General features: G+C 36.9%; 1 protein-coding gene across 1 annotated transcript in view; it reads left to right on the top strand.

The window, feature by feature from the left end:
• Positions 1-21,286, top strand: part of PIK3CB (phosphatidylinositol-4,5-bisphosphate 3-kinase catalytic subunit beta) — an 87,418-nt gene that overhangs the window by 59,838 nt on the left and 6,294 nt on the right. Inside the window, exons 13-19 of the mRNA XM_009273342.1 lie at positions 414-602; positions 6,688-6,809; positions 8,914-9,057; positions 10,012-10,111; positions 12,753-12,931; positions 13,574-13,683; positions 14,004-14,082. Coding sequence (XP_009271617.1) covers positions 414-602; positions 6,688-6,809; positions 8,914-9,057; positions 10,012-10,111; positions 12,753-12,931; positions 13,574-13,683; positions 14,004-14,082 — 923 coding nt within the window. The remainder of the gene's footprint in view (positions 1-413; positions 603-6,687; positions 6,810-8,913; positions 9,058-10,011; positions 10,112-12,752; positions 12,932-13,573; positions 13,684-14,003; positions 14,083-21,286) is intronic.

The following is a 21,286-nucleotide window of genomic DNA, read 5'->3' as shown; positions in this document are numbered from 1 at the left end:
ATGTACTTCCCTTTTGGTTATTGTTGGAAAAGTATTTTTTAGCTTTTAATTAAAAAAAAAAAATCATTCTATTAAATGTGCTCACTTGAAAAACAAAAGGAAAAAGTATATGCACCCTAAACGGAAGTTTTCCATGTTAGAGTTGGAAAACAGAAATATTGCCATCTAGTGTCATTATCTCTAAAGTTTAGGTACTTTTTCAGAAACTTCTGTACACTGAATTTTGAATCTGTTAGTTACAGTTCTTATGCCTTAAGAAATCTGAAATCTGATAGAGAGGCATAGTAGTCATTCCCCTGTGTTTTCATGAGTTTTATCTGATGTTCCTCCTGGTGTAGGATTTCTAGTATTGGAGCTAAAATACAAGAATCTTACTGAATATATCAAAACATTATACATTTCTCATTTTCTAGGGTCGAGGTGGTAAGAAGTTTTATATTGTGCTAAAAGAAATAATGGAAAGAGATCCTTTATCTCAACTCTGTGAAAATGAAATGGATCTTATTTGGACTTTGCGATATGACTGTCGTGAAAGTTTTCCACAATCATTGCCAAAACTGCTGCTCTCTTTAAAATGGAACAAACTTGAAGATGTTGCGCAGGTAAGGGAAAAGACAATGATGGTGGGGAAAAATGCTGGAGTCAAATCATGACTTAAATAGGGTTTCTTTCCCAAGTATGGACATTTTGAAATGGTACTATTGTATAAAACAAAGTTCATTGTATACCTTCTGTGGCCTGGACACATAAGCAAGAACTTACTATCTTAAAAAACCAAAAACAAACCCAAAATGCATTTCAGAGGTCCTCTGAATGATGAGAAAAGCACAGCAATTATTTATACAGGTGAATTTTAAAATCTTGTGCTCAACTTTGATCTTAAATGCAAGGAATTTCACAGAATCATAGATTCATTTAGGTTGGAAGGGACCTCTTGAGATCATCTAGTCCAACCCCCGTGCTCAAGCATGGTCAGCTAGAGCAGGACTGTGTCCAGCTGAGTTTTGAGTATCTCCACTAATGGAGACTTCACAATGTCTCTGGGCAACGTGTTCCAGCATTTGACTACCCTCACAGCAAGAACTTCTTTTATAGGGTTATTAAAAAAAAAAAAAAAAGAAGTTTAAGTTTGTAAATCAAGATCTGAAATAAAGCTTCTTATAAAAACTGTTAAACTGCTGAAAGACTATAAAACTTCACATCTCAGACTGGGTAATTAAACCTCATTGAGGCAGACATGATTTTTCAAAGAGATATGATACCCACTAGTGGTACAAAATACTTGATTCTCATCGTGTTGACCGTGTGACCAAATAGGGTCTCCTTTAAAGTAGCTGTAAGTAATTAACGACTTGAAGACTGGTGCTGTGATACAAGATTACATTTTCAGTAAACTGTATCATTTGTTTGCTCTATAGATGTGCAAGGTTATTTTGCTATACTGTGAAGACATTGGTGTAGCTGCCTTTTTCTGTTTTTACCCAAATAGAATCCAACTCTTGTGATGCTTTTTGGGAATAGGTGGAACCTTGATACAGGAAAAATTATATGAGTTTATAGTAAGACCGTTCCTGCTTGATAGACTGACTTAAAAGTAGTAAAATAACAGACCCCTGGATTTGTATTGAAACTTTTTAGTCTGATTGTGTACAGAGCGGGTTGGGCAAAACGATAAAAGTCTGGCCAGTGTTAACAAACACAGTACTCACTCTAAGGGGTGGCCCCAGACGTTGTTTTGTTCATCTGCTTATCCTGATGGAATTGCACCTTTAAATGATGCTCAACTTCTTGCAGACTGTTACATTGCGGTAATATTTATGTCTTTCCACGAGTCTCATTTTTTAAATTTTAAACTAATTTTTTTTTCCATTTTTAAAAAGCTTTGAGCTAAAAAGCATTTGTTGTGAAGGATTATGATTGGTAGTATAAATTTCTATTCTAGCTTAGTATTCTGACCTTCGCCTGTTACAAGCTAGGTGATCTTGGAAGAAAAGGAAACTACTCTGTGAAAACTCAACTTCCATCTATTCATCATGTGATTTTTGTGATTATTCAGTCAGTCAGAATCTTAGTTTGCCTCCAGCGTAGAGTTTTTATTTTCTATTACATCCTTCCTACCAGCTAGTTGTATATGTTCAGTGTACTTATAAAAATAAATGGAATTTCATCGTAGCTCATTGTCCATGCCATGAACACAACACTAACAAAATGTAGCACCCACACATTCCTTGCTCACTTGTGTTCTTTCACATGCCAGAATCCTTTGTTCCCTAGTAATTCCGTTATGTGCTTCTGAATGTATTGTTCGTTATTAAAAGTTATCTGGAAATACAAACTGTAGAAATATAAGCAGGTATTTGTTTATTCATTAAAATATGTGAAGGAAAAGGCATTCTGATTGCTTGCTAGGGGCTTTGATATATGACCTTCGGTAGCAGAGTTTGGAAAGTTATTTGGAGTATGGCTATTAGCTGACAGCTCAAAGTCCTTTAAATTTGGGAATATTAAAAAGCATTTTATTTAAACAGATGGCTGAAAATACATAGTCATCTTGCTTGTTACTGTGTACTTTCTGGAAGAAATACAGTATTTATGTTTGCATATGTATAGACAATAGTGTGGTTTATATTTTAATACTGTTTTTGGCAGCAAGAACAGTCTATCTGAAAAATGAGACCCTATCCTTAAACATAGAATCATAGAATCATTGAGGTTGGAAAAGACCTCTAAGATCATCGAGTCCAACCGTCGACCCAACACCACCATGCCCACTAAACCATGTCCCTAAGCGCCTCATCTACTCGTCTTTTAAATACCTCCAGGGATGGGGACTCAACCACTTCCCTGGGCAGCCTGTTCCAATGTTTAACCACTCTTTCAGTAAAGAAATTTTTCCTCACGTCCAATCTAAACCTCCCCTGGCGCAACTTGAGGCCGTTTCCTCTCGTCCTATCGCTTGTTACTTGGGAGAAGAGACCGACCCCCACCTCGCTACAACCTCCTTTCAGGTAGTTGTAGAGAGCGATGAGGTCTCCCCTCAGCCTCCTTTTCTCCAGGCTAAACAACCCCAGTTCCCTCAGCCGCTCCTCATAAGACTTGTTCTCCAGACCCTTCACCAGCTTCGTTGCCCTTCTCTGGACACGCTCCAGCACCTCAATGTCCTTATTGTAGTGAGGGGCCCAAAACTGAACACAGTATTCGAGGTGCGGCCTCACCAGTGCCGAGTTCAGGGGCACGATCACTCCCCTCCTCCTGCTGGCCACACTATTTCTGATACAGGCCAGGATGCCATTGGCCTTCTTGGCCGCCTGGGCACACTGCCGGCTCATGTTCAGCCGGCTGTCGACCAGCACCCCCAGGTCCTTTTCCTCCAGGCCTCTTCCCAGCCACTCTTCCCCAAGCCTGTAGCCAAATATTTCTGTAATACATAGACATGTAAGTATTCCCAATGACTTATCTTTTCAAGTGAGGCAAGACAGCCTCATGAGCCTTATGAATTCCAATGTTAGCAGGCCTCATAACTTACCTCTCATTAAAATTAAATATATATAGTACCAGATGTACATTGCAATATTTGTGCTACTACAACAACATGCATGCCGTGGTGCTAGGAGTTTTTTTTTAATGCCCGTTGTTAGCTTAAGTATTTCAGTGAAAGTCTGACACTTAAGGCAAAAAGTTTAAAAAAAAAAAAAATCCAAAACCAACCAAACGCAAAGGCAAAAAACCCCAAACTCCAAAAAACAACCAAACACCAGCTGTTTATAGGAAAAATGAACTAAGTAACTATATTCCTGTTTCTATTAATGCAGATCAAAAGTAGTAAGTTTTTTTTAGAAATGGAGTATTACATTTGATTGTAGACAATCTTTATGGACCATTGAACTAGTAGATTAAAGTTATGTACAATGGATTAAATCAGCCTTCTTGTGTTATTTACCATATAGACTTCATCCAAGCTCTCATTGTATTGCAATATTTTAGTAGAATAGTTGCACTGAAGGAATTCTGAAGGTGTTTGCTCTTACTGTTGCCATAATCTCCTTGCTCAGCAGAGTAGTAGGGTGGCAGAACTTGTTAGCAGAATTCACAGGCAGTATTTATGCTCAAAACAGAACTTAGTCATTATTTAAAAAAAAAAAAAATCTGCCCACTTTCAGTGAAGTGACACCGTCACTGATGAGAACTAGAGAAAGGAGAGCTGATCAGACAGCTAAGTTTTGAAATATTTGAAAAAACTGGAATAAAAATACTATCCTGTGCTTAATTGTATTGTCTCTTATAGTAGACTTGTCTTGTTAGGGAAGAAATCATGGTTATTTCTTTATAGGGGAAAAAAAAAACCCAAAATTATATACCAAGGCCAGTCAGACTTGAGCTTTCTCTAAACCTTTAGGTTGTTGCTGAGAATTGAAGTTCCTTGTTTTCTCACAGCTTGTCAGGAGTTGCAAACCATGTGAGAGGAGAAGTATGCAGTACTTTACGTGTGTAGCATTTTAATGTGTTTGATATTGCAGAGAAATTTTAAGAACTTGAAACACATATTTTGAAACGTAAAATTTTTTTACAAATGAGATGTATTCGGAAGTTCTTCAGTTACCTCTCTGTTGCCAAAGCAGATGAGGGCAGTTCATGGTGCAAGTTTCTTTTATGCAAATGCAACAAGTATTTCTGATATCCTTTCACCTACACTTTGGAGAAGTGTGCAAGGCACCTGGGATGTGGAGCTAGTTGGACTGCACTTCCCTCTTAATGAAAGTTCCAAGGCAGAATGCAAGCAGAGCAGTAGGAATTTGGGGAATTTTCTTGACTGTTTCATAGGTCATTTAGATCTTGCTTTCCTCTAAGCTCATATCACTTTACATTTTCTCATTGTAATAACCTCTGAAATAATTTCAGCAAAGTGAGGAGGTCTGTATCTTCAAATAAACTTCACAGTTAATGTACATGTTGTAGACCATGACTTTCAAAATTCATTGCCTGATATGAGGCATGTAATGCCACTTTGACTTGTCTTTTCAGACTGTTTCAGGTTCTCCAGTCATTTTGATCATTCATTATTAACAAAATGTTTCTGTATTTTTGTTGGCTCTGCACCTGATTTAAAGTAGGTTGTCTAGAAGTTCTGATGCGTTTGTTTTGAAGTTTCTTCTTGCATGTCTGACAAGCATAGCTGCTGCTTGCATTTTCAACATCTGTTTTATGGTATTAAGTATCTGCTCAGTGTTAGTATTTCTTCCAGAATTTCAGAACAAGTATTCATGATATGTAAGTGTTGATGGTGTCATTGACCCTTACTGGGCTATGGATTGAATAAATTTTGCATGTATGTTTCTGTGGGAATACGACATCTGTATTTAAAAACATCTTTAATTTTAGTTTATATCATTATGAATCTTGCATGTATTCATACCAGTATTTGCCCATGAAAATAGTTTAATTGAATCTTTCCTCCACTTCTGGAGTTGTAGCATGGCCACTGGCTTTGCTTTGTGATTGATCTGTGACCTTTTCTTGCTTCTGAATTTCACAAAACTGCACAGATGAACCGTTTCAGAATCTGGCCCCCTAGGTGTTTAAATAGTGTTCTGAACATGCCTGTTAAATGCAGGTTGAGACTATGAACTCATACGTGTTTGTCATACTTGAACTGGAAGCATTAGTTGAATTATGACATATAGTAGAAAATATAAATTTTCACTTTTGATGTAAAATGATTACTAAATCAGGAGGAAAATAAGATCTTTCTAATCATTCAGATTTTATAAGTTCCTATTTAAATATGAAATATCTGTATTATCTAATTTGTAGGAAAGGGTATTTTTGTCATGAGTTATGACTTGTTCCTACAGAGAGAAAAAAATCTTGTGCTGTTGATATACCGCACACATTCAAGCCTGTTTATTTTGAGTAATAGTGTACTGTTTCAGTCATGCAACTGTATACATATTATTAAAAATATACCCTCAGCAGGTAGCTTCATTAAAATGCAATAAAACCAGTTTATTTTATGAGAACTCTAGACATTTTTCTTCTTAGTAGTCCAAAATAATACAGTAGTGTCTTCTGTAATTTTTTCCAGCACATCGTCTTCAGTATTGGGAATTTTTTAAAAATATCTAACCTGAATCATCCTTTCTGCAACTTAAGCTCATTACTGTTCACAGTGCATGTGGGAAAAGGCTCCATCAGTTGAGGTGGATAGATGCTTTTGGTTAAGATCTCTCTCAACAAAAACCTTCTTTAAACTTTTTTTTTAATGGAAAACCTTTACCATTATAAAAATATTTATATATGTATGAGAGTATTTACAAAACATTATCTAAATTTTATTGAAACTCAGTTTCTAAAACATACACATCTGGGGTTACCTAATTTTTGTTTACTGTGTTGTGTCTATGTGTGAAGAAACAGACTTTTCAGACTGTGTAAATGAGGCCTGGTGCAAAAAAAAAAAAAAATCTGGATCATTTTAAAGGGTAAGAATCAGAAGTGGGCCCAGTTTCCCAGAGTTATTTCTCTCTCTCTCCGCCCTCCCGCCCCCTTTTTTTTTTTTAATTTTTTATTTTAAAGCCAGACCAATGTGTAATCTTCTGTTAGTATGAATGCTTTTATGGGCAGTTATACCCATCTCTTTTCTGAAATAGTTACTTTACCTGTAACCTAATAGTCGTCTTTTTAAAACAGCTTCAGGCTCTCCTTCAGATATGGCCCAAGCTGCTGCCTAGAGAAGCATTAGAATTGTTGGATTTCAATTATCCAGACCAGTACGTCAGAGAATATGCAGTGGGTTGTTTAAAGCAAATGAGGTGAGTGTATTGTACTACTCCAGCATGCAAGGATTTCTGGGGTGAAAAACTGCATTCTGTTTGTCTATAGGGAAAAAAGAACCCAAAGAGGAAGGATTTAAACACGCTGCCTGCCATGAAGGGATGACCAAATAGAGCAGTCTAATTTCTAGATAAGCACATTGGCAGCCAAATAAAACCTTCTTATTCTGACATCTTGTATTCAGTGATTATTATTTTCCATGCTGCTAGGAGAACACCAGTGTACCTTTGTCCCAGAGAGGGTTGTGTGTTTGCCCCTTTCTTGGACAAAAGGGAGAGCAAGATAGCGTGAGAACTTTTCAGTAACAGAGGGACAAAATATTACAATAGTCGAATACTATAAAAACTGAGGTGGCCATCCAGCCGCCTCGCGCTTTGTGTCAGGTACTGGCTGTATCATTTAATAGAAATGTAAGCTGTAGCATATAATAAAAAACCAGAGAATTAACTGATTTGTTTGTTCTTCACAGTAGCCTTCGTTATCTGCAGTTCTTCCTTTATCACATATCATTTTGCTCTTCACTGTAACCTAGGGCAAGATTTGTATAACGCTATCATTTGCAGCATAACTGCATATTTCCTGTCCTTGAGTTCTAAATTCTCTGTGGTGAATAGTTTAATGATTAATTTTTTTAATGGTCAAGGCTAGACTTTTGGGGTATAAAAAAAAATATTTTGACTTCTTTCAAATGCAAACAAGCAATTTAGCTGCTGGGCTGTCCTAATAATACTGAATTGTTACATCTGGAATTATTTCCAGAATTCTTAATTCTGGCTCTGAAGCAAAACTGTGTTAAGCTGGGTGTCAGAAATAAATTTTCAACTTCTTTAAAAAGTCTGATGAAGGCAGTTGGTAAAAAATGTAACCTAAAGGTGATCCTATTAGCTGAAATAAAAAAAAAGGGAAAATAAATACAACACAGCATAAGTGAAAGTTTTTACCAAGTTACTGAAGTTTTTCAGAGTAAGATGGAGAGAATGAAAGAATTCAGTATTTGCATCTCTGAAATCTTCAAGTGATGGACAGAAGAATTTCTACTCTTTTCCTTCCATCTTAGGCAAAGAATTTGAATTCTGCAGGCCTTTTATAAGAGAAAAGGTACTCAAATGTAAAAAGTCAAGGAACATTCACATTTGTTCTAGAACAACACAATTGTCAAGTGTGAGAGGTTTTTTGGGGGGAAGGGGAATACAGGATTTTATAGAAAATTATTGGAATGATTTTTAGTATGTCAGAATACTACTTGAAGTAGTTAATTAGCATAGAGGCTTTTCAAAGGTATGTTTATGAACTGTGGCTAAATACTTAAATTTGCACTTCTGAAGTAGGAGTAATTTGGACACTGGTTTAGCCAAGATGATGTACTTTTCCTTATCCTCTAAAAACCTTTATGTTGTTGGTATGATTTTAAAAAAAACAACAAACAAACAACAAACAAAAAAACCCAAATAAAACATTTTGGTTAAATGGATCACTTTGTAGGTGTATCTTAAGAAATTAACACTATTAACTGACAGGTAGTAACTTTTAAAGACATGTTAATTGAATTCCTTTAGTGGAATGAATACTCTTCTCCCCCTTCTTTGTAAGCTGAGTGACTTTCATAGGTATATGCAAGTATTCTCAGTTCTTGTCCGTGCCCATTGCAGCTAACTGCTAGGTTACAGTGGTTCTTTATGTGGTTCCAAAGGTCCAGCTCCTCAGTCAGAGGTTGAGTGGTCAAAGGGAGCCAATGTCCAGTCTGAAATAATTTGAAATAATTAATCTCCCGGATACTTAACGTAGCACTCAGGCTGAGATCTTGATCTTGTAAAAGCCCATGACAGAATACCAGGTTTTTACTTACAGGTTTGAGGGCCTTAAGGTTCTGTTAGAGATAGAACTTACTGATGAATTCATCAATCTGGCAGTCGCACTGAGTTGTTTATTATTGTCCTTCTCCATGTGACTGAAAAATTGGGGGACAGTCTTGCTATTGAAACAAATCTGTCATTGTTGGACTTGTCATATGCATCTGAATTTCTGGAATATCAGTAATCCTAGTTACTCTGTTAATAACTGCTTTTATGTACCTCGTTCTAGCGATGAAGAGCTCTCTCAGTATCTTCTTCAACTTGTGCAAGTCCTGAAGTATGAACCTTTTCTTGATTGCGCTCTCTCCAGATTTCTATTAGAGAGAGCACTCGCTAATAGGAGAATAGGACAGATGTTGTTTTGGCATCTAAGGTAGGAGTTTTTCCCTTATGTCTTTCTGAAACTATTGACCCTGATTGGACTTTCAAATGTGATTTATTGAGGATTTTTCTAAATGAGCCATTATTGTAGTCCCCTACAAGTCCTCTTTATGTTTCTTTACCTTTGGCATTTATAGATTAGAGCAAGCCTATAATTAAAAATATATTACAGTGGTTTGTAATCTACTGTTTGACGAAAGTATTCGAAACTGCATTCAGCTCTAACTATTTGATAAGTTAGGTTTGTATATAACCTTAGTGTTTGTTTTGGCTGTGCGTGCAGTAAAAGTAGAATATTTATACCTCACAGTTGGGAAAAATTTACATTATGTTTGAGAGTCTAACAGCAAATAAAAGCAGTTTTATGTGTCGTTGCGCTTTTGATGATCAGTTCCATGAACGGCAGATACCTTGCAGAATGGACTGTAGGTTGATTCTGTCTTCAAAGTACAGCTTATTTTAATATTTCTAAATAAAAAGAACAAGTACTACATGAAAATGTTTTGGACGATAATTGGTTCTGGTATAAGGTTCAGTGGTTTGTTTCAAAGTGTTCCCCCTCAGGCAAATTTTGGCTTTTCCCTTACAAAGATTTAAGAACATGTGGTTTAACGTCAGCCCTGATTCTCAAGATCTTCTATGACTTACCAGTACTACTTTCTTGAATGAAAGGGGTTCCTGAAAACAAATATCTAATCGCTACCTCTTAACACTGCTGCCTCCAGAACAGTCCTAGACCTTGAAACAAGTGGCATGCATTGAAACCAGCCAGTCCTCGTAGTGTTCAGCACATAAGTGTTTTGTTATTTCTTAATCTGGCTTTTTGTTTTATCTACATAACCATGAGCTTGGGGGGGTGGGGGGTGTTGGGTTTGTTTTTCATTTTAATGGCTTGAAGAATGCTAATCTGTAAATGCTGTGGTCTGATGAGAAGCTTTTCTTATAGGTCAGAGGTTCACATACCTGCCGTTTCAGTACAGTTTGGTTTGATACTTGAAGCCTACTGCCGAGGAAGTGTTGCTCATATGAAAGTGCTTGCTAAACAGGTATAGACTTCCCTTCTCCTTTAAATCTTGACTTATCCCAGCTTGTGACTCAAATACTTATTCCATTGCTCCTGTGGGGCATATTGGTTACCTTGACAAAGTCCATCTGTTGGGGAGTGGGGAAGAGAAGGAAGCATGGGTGAGACAGGGAAATAAAAGGGCTAAATAGATGGATGATGGAGCAGTCCTCCCTGGCACAGAAAGCAGCTAGCGCTGTGGGGCCTCAGAGGTCGGGAGCTGTTTTTATAGTGTTCTGAGATGTGCGAGATACTTTCAGCAGTATGCGTATATCCTGGATAGAACAGTAGACTGCCTGGATTATTAACTGAAGAAGGGTTTCTGTGCACTTGAAACTTCTGACCTTTTTTCCCCAGTAGGGGTAGCTTGTTTAATAGAAACTATTACCTTTCTGTCTAAACCTTATCTAGATGACTTCAGGACTACTTTCTGCAGCTTTGGCTTTTGTTAAAAGGTGATGCAAAAAACCCTGAAGTTGTAGTATAATGTAGTATTCCTTGGAAATAAAGATGCTGAAGTAAACAAAATACTCATTTTAGTGTTAATATAAAAATGCTGTTTACAAAAAAAACCCAAGGAAAAACGTTTGCTTTTAAATACCCGAATAAGTGCATCATCAGATCATTAATAGAGACACTCAAATCATGTTTGAAGGCTCTAATGCAGTTTTACAAGTTAATTTTGATTGCGACCGTAAAAATCTTTGAAAAATTATCTCTCTCTGGAATTCATGTATTTGCTGTATCAGGCCACAAAAACTTAACTCAGTAGATACTTGTCTGATGAGTGTTATTTCTAACAGTTTTGATACTGTCTACACTGAAACTATGCTTTGAGGGGCGTATGGAACAGGAATGTACTGTTGTGCTCTTTATTACTGCAGTTCACAGGACATTGAAAAGACCATCTCTTATGCATGTGTGGTTGTTCGTATTGTCAAAATCATAAAAAGATTAGGTGATGAAATGCTTTAAGCAATAGACTTAAGGTCAGAAAGTTTCTGTGCACTTCACAGGAAACAAATGTCAGTACAATCAAAGAAGGGGCAAAAAAATTCCCAACTGTGCAAACACGGAAGAAATTCAAAGTAGAAATACTTCAAAAAGTTCCTGTTTGTACAACACAGGTTCCATTTTGTTCCCTTGTCACTGATGTTTGTACAGCTCCTAGAATAGTGGAAAAGCAGAGCGCTTTTGGTTTTGACAGATGGCTGACCTGGCAGGTCTCCATTGCCTCAGTTTTATAATCAAACTGCATACAATTTCCACAGCATCCTGCCTGACAGGGTTCAGTTTGTGTGTAGAAGTGGTAAGTTTTGACTCAGCACCTTGTAAGTTAGACTGAAGCTTCCTTGTATAGAAATCAACTTTTGTAATTGTTGAATTGATGCTGTTTGCTAGAGAATATGCGTATTACTGAGCATGTTAACTGTGGCTAGTGCAAATACGGCTAATTGTTATAACAACTGTTTTATATTTGGCTAACAAGTTGCTTCGATGTAGATGCAATGTAGAAATTATATTTGTTGAATATGCTATCTAGGTTTGTTACCGAAGGGCTTTTCTCTGTTAGTTTTATGTATATTTACATCGCTAGTTTACTTGTTTTCTTAGAAATTATGTACCAGTAGAAGACTTTCTAAAACAGAAGGGAGAAAAAAGGGTTAAACCCACCTGTATTGATTGCAAATAATGGCCTTGCCTTTTTACACATTTTTAAGGTAACACTATTGCTTAGATGAGATATTATGATTTGGAACACCTTAATTGATTACAGCATTTACCTTATGCCTAACTTCAGCAGGATTTTAATGAGCAAACATTTAAGACTCTGCTCTGTGAAAGTTAAGTATGTGTAGTTAAGTATTGTGAAAATTGTCTGCAAGTAGTCATACGGCTGTATTGTATTGTATGCAACTAACTGAATGCGTACAATGAAGTATCTGTATCCGTAGCTCATCTCAAGTAATGTTTGATTTTGTTAGAGGTATGAAGCGCTCAGTATTTCTGTTGACTTCAGTATGGATAGAGGCACCTATGTTAGGTGCTTTGTTCAATTAGTGGACGAAAATTGTATTTTGAAGAAGGAATTTGTGTAAATGTATCATACATTAAAACTAACTGAATGCGTACAATGAAGTATCTGTATCCGTAGCTCATCTCAAGTAATGTTTGATTTTGTTAGAGGTATGAAGCGCTCAGTATTTCTGTTGACTTCAGTATGGATAGAGGCACCTATGTTAGGTGCTTTGTTCAATTAGTGGACGAAAATTGTATTTTGAAGAAGGAATTTGTGTAAATGTATCATACATTAAAATACCTCATTCATTTTTTCTGAGATGTTAAGTCATGCTTTAAAAAGTGACTTGAAGCTTAGGACACTTCACCCCATTGATGTCTTTGTTACTTAAGAAAATGGGATTTCTGGGACATGAGTGACTTAGAAAAGGCTGTTCTCATGTTTTTTCAGGAATGCCATCTTAATTGCCATCTATTATTTCCATTTTTTAAAAGTTGTAGAATTATTTCATACTTTAGTTAACTGGTTTGTTTTGAAATGGGATTTTGCATTGTATTGTGTAAAATCAGAGCAATAACCTTTAAAGATAAAATCTCTCTCTCAGGTGGAAGCCCTTAATAAAATGAAGACTTTAAATAGTCTAATTAAGCTGAATGCCATGAAGCAAAGCAAAGCAAAAGGAAAAGATGCAATGCATACATGTTTGAAACAAAATGCCTACAGAGAAGCACTTTCTGACCTCCAGTCTCCTCTGAATCCTTCTGTTATACTTTCAGAACTACAGTAAGTTAAGAATGAGTGAATAAAATTTCACTGTAGCTTTTGCACGGAAACAGTAAAGCAGAAACGCGTATGTGCTTTAACTTCCTTTGGCTTTATTATTCAGCAGATATGCTGTCATAGGGAACTTTTTCTATAGTGAGAGAAGGTCTGTTGGGAATCTTCCTAAGGTTAAGATATCAGTTAAGTTAGAAGATTTTTGTGATCCATGATGAAACTTAATACTCTCTCAGTCAATGTATTACCATAGCTAAATATATTTAAATATAAGCCTAAAAGTGAATTGGACTACATTCCTGGCTTCTGTTTATAACAATAAGCACAAAAGCCGTTAAAATTTTTAAGAGCATTTAAATATAAAGTCTAAAAATTGATGGGAAAGGATATAAAGAAAACTATTTTCTCGGAAAATGTGAGTGCTTAATTTAAGTGTTAGATATGTGTATGCCAATCACGGTATCCAATACATTCCATCTGTAACAGATACGTTCGTACTTGGTAAGCGCTCATAGCATAGTAGCAGAATGAAAGCAGAGATAACATTTAAGTACTTCTAAACTGGAAGTCTACATGTTCTGTTGTGTTTTGAACATTCCAGTTGAATTACTCTTATTTGACTAAAACATTTGTTGTATTTACTTCTAGTGTTGAGAAGTGTAGATATATGGATTCTAAAATGAAGCCTCTATGGATAGTATACAACAATAAAATGTTTGGAGGAGATCTTGTAGGGATCATCTTTAAAAATGGTGATGGTAAGCAATGTTAAATATTTTAAATTTTTCCTTTTCCTTCTTCATTCCCACACTTGCACTTAAGCTGTGTTGCTCTGTATTGCCATAATGTAAACGTGGTTTACTCTAATATTGGTAAACAAATTAAGCATCTTCTTCTGACTGGGTTTCAAAGTATAGACATTATCAATCACAATGATATAATTATGGTTAATCCCACTTTAATCTTTAGGCTTGATGAGTATTTTTAGATACTTTTTTCTGAAGGCCTTACAAACATTAGAAAGTTTGTCTACAACACACTGAGAAATTGAAATAGCAGTTTCAACCTTCTCTTACAGATCTCCGACAGGATATGTTGACACTCCAGATTTTGCGTTTGATGGACATACTTTGGAAAGAAGCTGGTCTGGATCTCCGGTAAGGATCTCCTGAGGGCTAGTTTATTTGGATGGAGAGTCCACTGTTAGCAGTAAAGCTTTCCTGTTTTCTAAATACCTTCCCTACTGTCCCCTTTCCAAACGTCTGTATTGATGCCCAAAGGTTTCAGTAGTCATAGCCAGGGTGAACAGGCTATAGAAAGCAGTTACCTTAACTTATTGGATGACTTCTCTTTGCAGTTCATTCTCTAGATGGCCCACATTACAAAAGAATTTAGCCATGAAAAGAAATAATGCAAGAAGTGAAGTGAAACTTTGGGATTTTTGTTTATTATCAAGCAGAATATTTTTCGTAGTGCACCATATCTCCTGTCATTTATCTAAGTTGCCATGCTGATTATAAATTCCACTGTTCTCTTATATAGTCCACTGTTTTCATCCTTTGAAAATCATCTAGATAAAAAACATTGTATGAGGTGAGGAAGCAATTCTTGAGTTAACGGTCCAGCAAGCAGGTTTTGTGCCTTTTTTTGGTTTGTCGCTGTGACCTTTCCAAAAGCAGGTGTTTCATAAATTCCTCATGTAACAAACTTATCTAGTAACGGTCACTGATTTTCCAGGGATATGCAAAAATGGGGACTTAGTGATTATGGGAATTGCAGCTCTTAAGTTCTAATATATACATGTGCAAGTGAGGTACAAACATAGAACACAAGAATGTTCTGGCCAAGAGTTAGCTGCTGAGGATTGCATCTGGAATACACTATCAACATTCTCTAATAGGTAGAGCTAATAGGCAAAACACTCTCTAGAAATTAGTCAGCTTTAAGTACTGGTAATTTGGGGGTGGGGGAGTAGGAGCTTTGAGATTCTTTGTAATAGAATTTCACTATCTGGTTGAGAATTACCAGAATTGTGGAACGCACAAATACAGATTCTTCTTTTTAACATTTTCTTTTTTCTCTTGGCCTTATTTCTTAAGGATATGTATGGTTTGTGCAGCCAAGGCCATAAATGAATGTATTACTGTCCAAATAAGTTTTATACTTGTGATCTATTTCCTACAGAATTTAACAGAGGAATGTCTGTCTTGTATTAACTGCATAACAGGCTTCATGAAGATGAGGGTCGTGGGAGAGGAGAAGTTAGTTGCTTGTGCTTCTCTTCTAGGAGGGCTGCTGCACAAAGAAAATGATGATGATTGGGAACAGTCACTATGGATTTACCAAGAGTAAACCATGCCTGACTAATCCGATTGCCTTCTTTGAGGGAGGGAAAGAGTAGTGGATGTCCTTACCTTGACTTTAGCAAGGCTTTTGAGTCTGACTCCCATAGTATTCTTGCCTCTTGAGTTAGGAAGTTACAGTCTGGGTGGGTGGACTACTACGTACTCTGCCTGGAGGTTCATGACAAGTGGATTATCGCTGGAGTCTATAAGGGAATTTTTATATTCTTAGCCTTGTCAGCATCCTGCGGTGCAAGACTTTCATTATTTAAGTATGTATGTAAGAAAAAGTACCTCCATCTGTTTTATGCTTACCACCTGCTAATCTCAGTTACTGCATGTTTTCAGTTGTATTTTTGAATCATGATAACTAGTGGATAGTCATTCAAGAGCAAGACAAGATTCTATAGTAAGATGAGGTTGACAGGAAAGGTGGTATATTTAGAACCACTACTATATTGGGAAAAAAATACGTTGCAGCTTCCTTAAAATTTCACTTTTCAATGCTATTTCAATGAAGTAGTTCTAACTCAGCCATTATAAAGTCAGTGGAGAAAAAGCGTAATGTTCTAGTGCATTTGTACTAAAGTACTAAAGAGGTTTTTATGTTATTGAACTCACCCATATTTCATGCTAAAGCTTCCATTTCTGCTTCCTTTGGGCAGGTTTTGTGAGGTTGTAAGCTTACAGTAGAAATGAAAACTCATAATTTAAGTATTCTGTTAGGGCAGAAATACTCCATTTGAGAAGAATCTTCTCATTTGCTCTGCTGCTCCTGCAAAGCCACTTTTCTAAAAACGAAGTAATAAACCTTTCCAAGATACCACGAGTACAGGAGTGTCTAGCGTTTGGAAAACTTGTTCAGAATGATGAGGAGGGTTGTGGGATTTTCATTTATTTACTAGTTCATTAGTCAAGTCTCTAGGGCAATGTCTCCTCCTGTGTAAGCCAGTCACTTTTTCATCAGTTGTGTAAGTAGCAACGAACTCAACTATTTTTTGTAGTAGCCACTTTTTCTTCCTGCAGTGAGCAGTCCTCTTATCACTGTTTATACCCAAAGACTTGCGGTCATCGTGAACATCTTCAGCCTGCATTCTGAAGGCCCACTTTGCATTCTTTTCTTGCTAAAACACTATTTGGATGTCATAAAACATTTTCAGACCAGAAATATCTTTGTATCTTGCAAAGTCTCTTGCAAAGTAGTTTTCTTACCTTCATATACTTGCTAAGATAAGCATGACTTCATTGTGGGAATACTAGAGTATTTCAAAGAGAAACAGTATCAGGCATTGTTCAATGTTATCATACAACCCTCTAGTACATGGGGAACTTTTCCAGCCAAATCTATGCACCAGTTTTAGCTAATATAATTCTCAAATTCTAATTTCTTTTTAGAAAAATAGTTCTAAAGAAGATACTGGGTGTCACATTATTATAAACCATTTGGAGGCCATAAATTCAAATTTTTATGCCTGTGAAAGAGCTGTAATCCTTTATGTTTAATTTTTAAGTGTTGTTTATATGGCTAGAAGTACTTATTTAAATATTACTTGAAATACTTCATTTAGATTCTTTGAGCTCATTTCAAATTTTTTGTGGTTCAGGCATAATAGTGTGAGCTTCATAAGGCAGTTAACATGAGCATGCACAGATAAGTAAAATTATAAACTTGTTGCTTATGCTACTTATTGAAAGATTCTTTTGAGTGAAGTATGGGATAAAGTAGGAATGTGAATAATAAATTGTTTCTGGAAGTGTATGTTTGCGATGCAGTAGCTGAGTGTCTGTTAAGTTGAACACTGATTTGAGGAAACTTTAGATAATTTATGTCATTATAAATAGACTGTGAGGAGACTAATCGAGCATTTAGGGGCAAGGACAACCTCTGGCAGCTGTGGAATCCCAGATGAGGCATTCTTTGGTTGCTGCCTTCCCAGAAGCTTAGTTTGTGGTTCCAGCCTGGGCCACACACCGTGCCTAGCAAACAGGAATAGTGATTGGGAGTCATCAAATATGCTTTTCCTGACTAAGGCATTTTTTTAAACTCAACAAAGGAAAACCAAAAAGTGTCTTTGATGGCCAAGATTTTTCTTAAAACTCTCAGAAGAAAAGAAGTAGAAAGGGGAAATTCCTAGTGAGAATTGAAGTTCTATAATTGGCCTCTTCCATTTATTTACTTAACTGGGAGCATCTTCCTTCCATTCATCCTCTTTTAGTTATGATTATAAAATAAAATTCTGGGATTGAGGCAGGGTTACAATTCTGTGTCTATCAAAGAGAGATTAACCAGGCAGTTGCCAAGGGAAGGCTCCGAAATGGCCTTAATTGAAAACAGAATTGGACAAAACAGCACTTGGAACGCCTGGAGCATGAGGATGCAGCTAAGAGGGTAAGGCTTTGTGATCTCCACGTTTACAGTCTACATGCCTCTCAAGAAGAGGCAACTCCAAAATCTATGAATTAACAGTAGTGCTAATGAGTTCTGTTGCCCTGTTCATGAGTCCGGACTTGTTGGCTTGCTTCTTTTTGCTTGGGTAAGAGGCATGGCGTCAGGCGAAAAAGCAGTGTCGAATAGATCTGCTTTCCTGAAAAATACAACTTCATACGTCCATACCAATGAGTGGAGGCTTTTCTTCTTGCCCTGTATCATCCTTTGAGGCTTTAGTTTCCCTGAAGCTGCTGCTTCCTTTTTTCCTTTTGTGGATGCATAATGGATTTTGTGCTTTTCAACTTTTTTCCACTGCAGAAAGTCTGGTAACTCCATTCCAGTAAAAGCAGGGCTTCTCACTTGTTTCACCAGTGAAAGAGCAGAAGCATTTGCTGTTTGCCCCTCTCTTTCAATCAATAATCTCTCGCCACAAGCAAATCGTACAGCTTCTATGAAGCATGGATCAAAAGGCAACCAATATGCTGCCATCGAGGAGTTTGGGATAGGATCAGTTTCCTTATAATCGCACTGCAATCTGCAGTCAGTTATTTAGTAGCAATTTAAAATGAAATCTTAGCCCAGTCCGTGTCTAAAGCAAGCACGATATTCCCAGTGGGATTTCTCAGCTCTGGAGAGGAACACCAAATATATATTGGTTTTGAGAACTCCAAAGCTGAAGAAGGAGAAAGGTAGGTTGGTTGGTTGGTTGTTGGTTTGTTTTTAACTGTCGACTAATTTGTCTCGTGGGTAAACTGGCCTCTTTCACACATAGTGTGTTCTGTTGTCTAGGTTCCTGTGTGTGCATTCTGACTAAATACCAGAACAAGACCAGGGTTTGTATCAGAAAAGGAAGTATGTGTATGCTGCAGGATGCAACAGTGTGCTCCAGTAGGTCCTTCGTCCTGGGCTATCACTGGATGGGCTGTGGAGTGCTCAACCAAATAAAACTTCAGATGTAAATCGCATCTCCTTCTCAGTACAGACCCAACTGTTACACAGCAAAGACCATCACCCCAGACGAACACTGCTCTGTCATTTAGAGAAGTCTGGCTCAGAGTTAGTTTACCTTAGACATCAGATGTCAGTTGAGTACCAGAGAGAAATTAGAAAACCGAAAAAGCATGTTCTTTAATTAATCCCCATACTTTAAAAAAACCGCTACTTACTCATTTCTAAGACAAACTATTACCTGAAAATTGAGCAGGAAATAGTTGGCCTAAGACATTAGTAAGCATGTGCAGCTAAACTTCCTCAGTTCTTTCTGTAGTTTATCTCTAGTTGTTTCTTGTACTTTAAATATGGGCAATTACGGAACAAACTTAGTCAGTTAAATGGTATTTATATTGAGGTTGCATCTGCAGAGTGACAAAATGAAACTTTCAGAGGTTCAAGCCCCCTGAAAAGTTACAACTATTCAAGTTATTTTGCTTTAAAAAATTCTATGTCTGAAGTCATGTATGGGCATACTCATAGTAGATGACGTAACTTTCTATTATTTCTATGAGGAATGTTTAAATATTACAAATACATGTCACAGCAGAGGAGCATAACATGTCTTCCCAAGCATGCTGTGGGGTCTGCAGTGTTACATCACTTAGGAGAGTAATCCTTGCATCAAAAAGTATTTCCACTGCTTTACCTATAGTACAGCATTGAAGTTGTGTTAAAGGAGAAATTAGTAAAGTAACAGTGCAACAGAAAATCCTAAGTTTGAGGAGTTTGGTCTATGTTGAGTGACCTTTGCTGTGATAAATTGTCATAAAAGTATTCAGTGCTTAGTTACTTTTTGGACAGGTAGAGGGAGTTCTCCAAACTGCTTTTTCATTTCACTGCCTATTTATAGCGAGTTTCACTTTCACCTTCCTTAATGTGTGCGAAGTCTGATGTTAAGCGGCTGTGTATGAATGAAATCAGAGTTCACAAACATACTGAAAAATTTATTTGTTACAAGTCTAAAGAATGTAATTATTTTTAAACCATTGGACCTGAAGTTACAGAGAATGTGTTGATAAATTACCAGAACTTGGTGTTGTATTTGGAAAGATACTGCTTTGGAGAACTAAACTCTTGAAATAAAGAACAGTATTAAATGGAGTGAAGAAGAAAACTTTCTGTCCTGCCCAGGATTGCTGTATTCATCTGTCTGTGGTCTTTACTGGCATTAAAAAGCAGGGAGCATATCCTGCTGACAGATGTTGAAGTCAGAAAGACCAGGATGAGATGGAAAGGGCCCAGAGGATTTGTCCCTAACTTGACTCCTGTCAAACTGTCTTTCTGACAAGGATGTTTTTTCCTCCAGTTGTAAGCACACAGTCCTCAAGGGGCTGAAGGCTTTCATCATTGCTTGCTTTTGAAGGGGAAGTTGTTGGACATGTGCCCGGTTAAGCTGCAAGTAGGGTGGGTTGAAATGCCATGGAAGAAGGCCAGCGTGCACTTTAACCTGGCAATATTTGGCTTACATTTGTCGTGTCGTGATAAGGATGGGCAGTGCTTCCTTGTATCATGAATGCTGGTGTTCGTTAATTACAGATACCCTTCTGTTCATTGCGAGAACCCTCTGGTCTAGAGAGTTGGGGTTTTTAATTGGGAAATAGAATAGAAACGGGAAGAAGGTTCCAAATCTGCACTTTTTTTGTTTTGAAGTTGGGTGTTCTCTAAATACCCTGCTGAATCTGGTTTTCAGTTCACTTTGTTGCCAGTAGAGAAGAATCCCTAACTATATAGTTAGTAGTACTTGCGCCGCTTCAGTTCAGTTGTCTAATAGCTGTTATGCCAAAAAGTTTTGGCATATTTTTCTTCTATGGCTTGGGATAATAGGCTGTGTCAGTTAAGAGATGTGGTTCTGCATTGTAGCAATCAAACTTAGTATCTGTTTTATACATAAATACCAATGACAACTCCACTAGCAGTTCTTTTTCCTTCTCTCTCTCTATATATACATACACGCACACACACGAATTTTAGTATGTCCTGCAATTTTTATACAGCTTTGTAAGTTAGTGAGTGCTAGCTTATAGCTTGTGTACTGCCATTAGATTTGCATGGGCATCCGTTCTTTTATACATGGATCCATGACCAGAACTGAGATCATATTCTTGACCTGAGATGCCTAGCATGAGAGTAGACACCTCGATTTGTGATGCAATGCCTTTGAAGAGTTTGCTTTAAGTTTCCATTGCATATATTGAGCTCCCATCTAAGTTGCCATTCCATTTAGCATTTTAAGCATCTGGAGTGAGGAAACATTTTGGAAAAATACACTTACCTATTTAGACACGTATCTCCGTGATTCATATCTTTATCTGTGTCTTATTTTAATGCAATGATATTGTTGTAGATATTTTTACTAGGCATAGTATATGAACACACAGGAATATTCTTACATATCAGGCAGGTTAAAAGATGTATGCCTGTTTTTCATTAGGTTTCTATGCTTAAAATTAGTAAGAATTGGAAAATATTATTTTATGTTTATCTTCAAAAGGATTTCTAGCTTTTTAAGTTGAAATAGAAAGAATGGAGAAAAAGGATAAGATCCTTTTTTCCACCTACACAAATAATTTAGTCTAGAATGAACGCGAGTGTAACTTA

This window comes from Aptenodytes forsteri, unplaced genomic scaffold, assembly GCF_000699145.1.
Source record: "Aptenodytes forsteri isolate BGI_AS27 unplaced genomic scaffold, ASM69914v1 Scaffold382, whole genome shotgun sequence".
Taxonomy (NCBI): Eukaryota; Metazoa; Chordata; class Aves; order Sphenisciformes; family Spheniscidae; genus Aptenodytes; species Aptenodytes forsteri.
The sequence above is the reverse complement of the archived record's forward strand: the minus strand, read 5'-3'. Positions and strand labels throughout refer to the sequence as shown.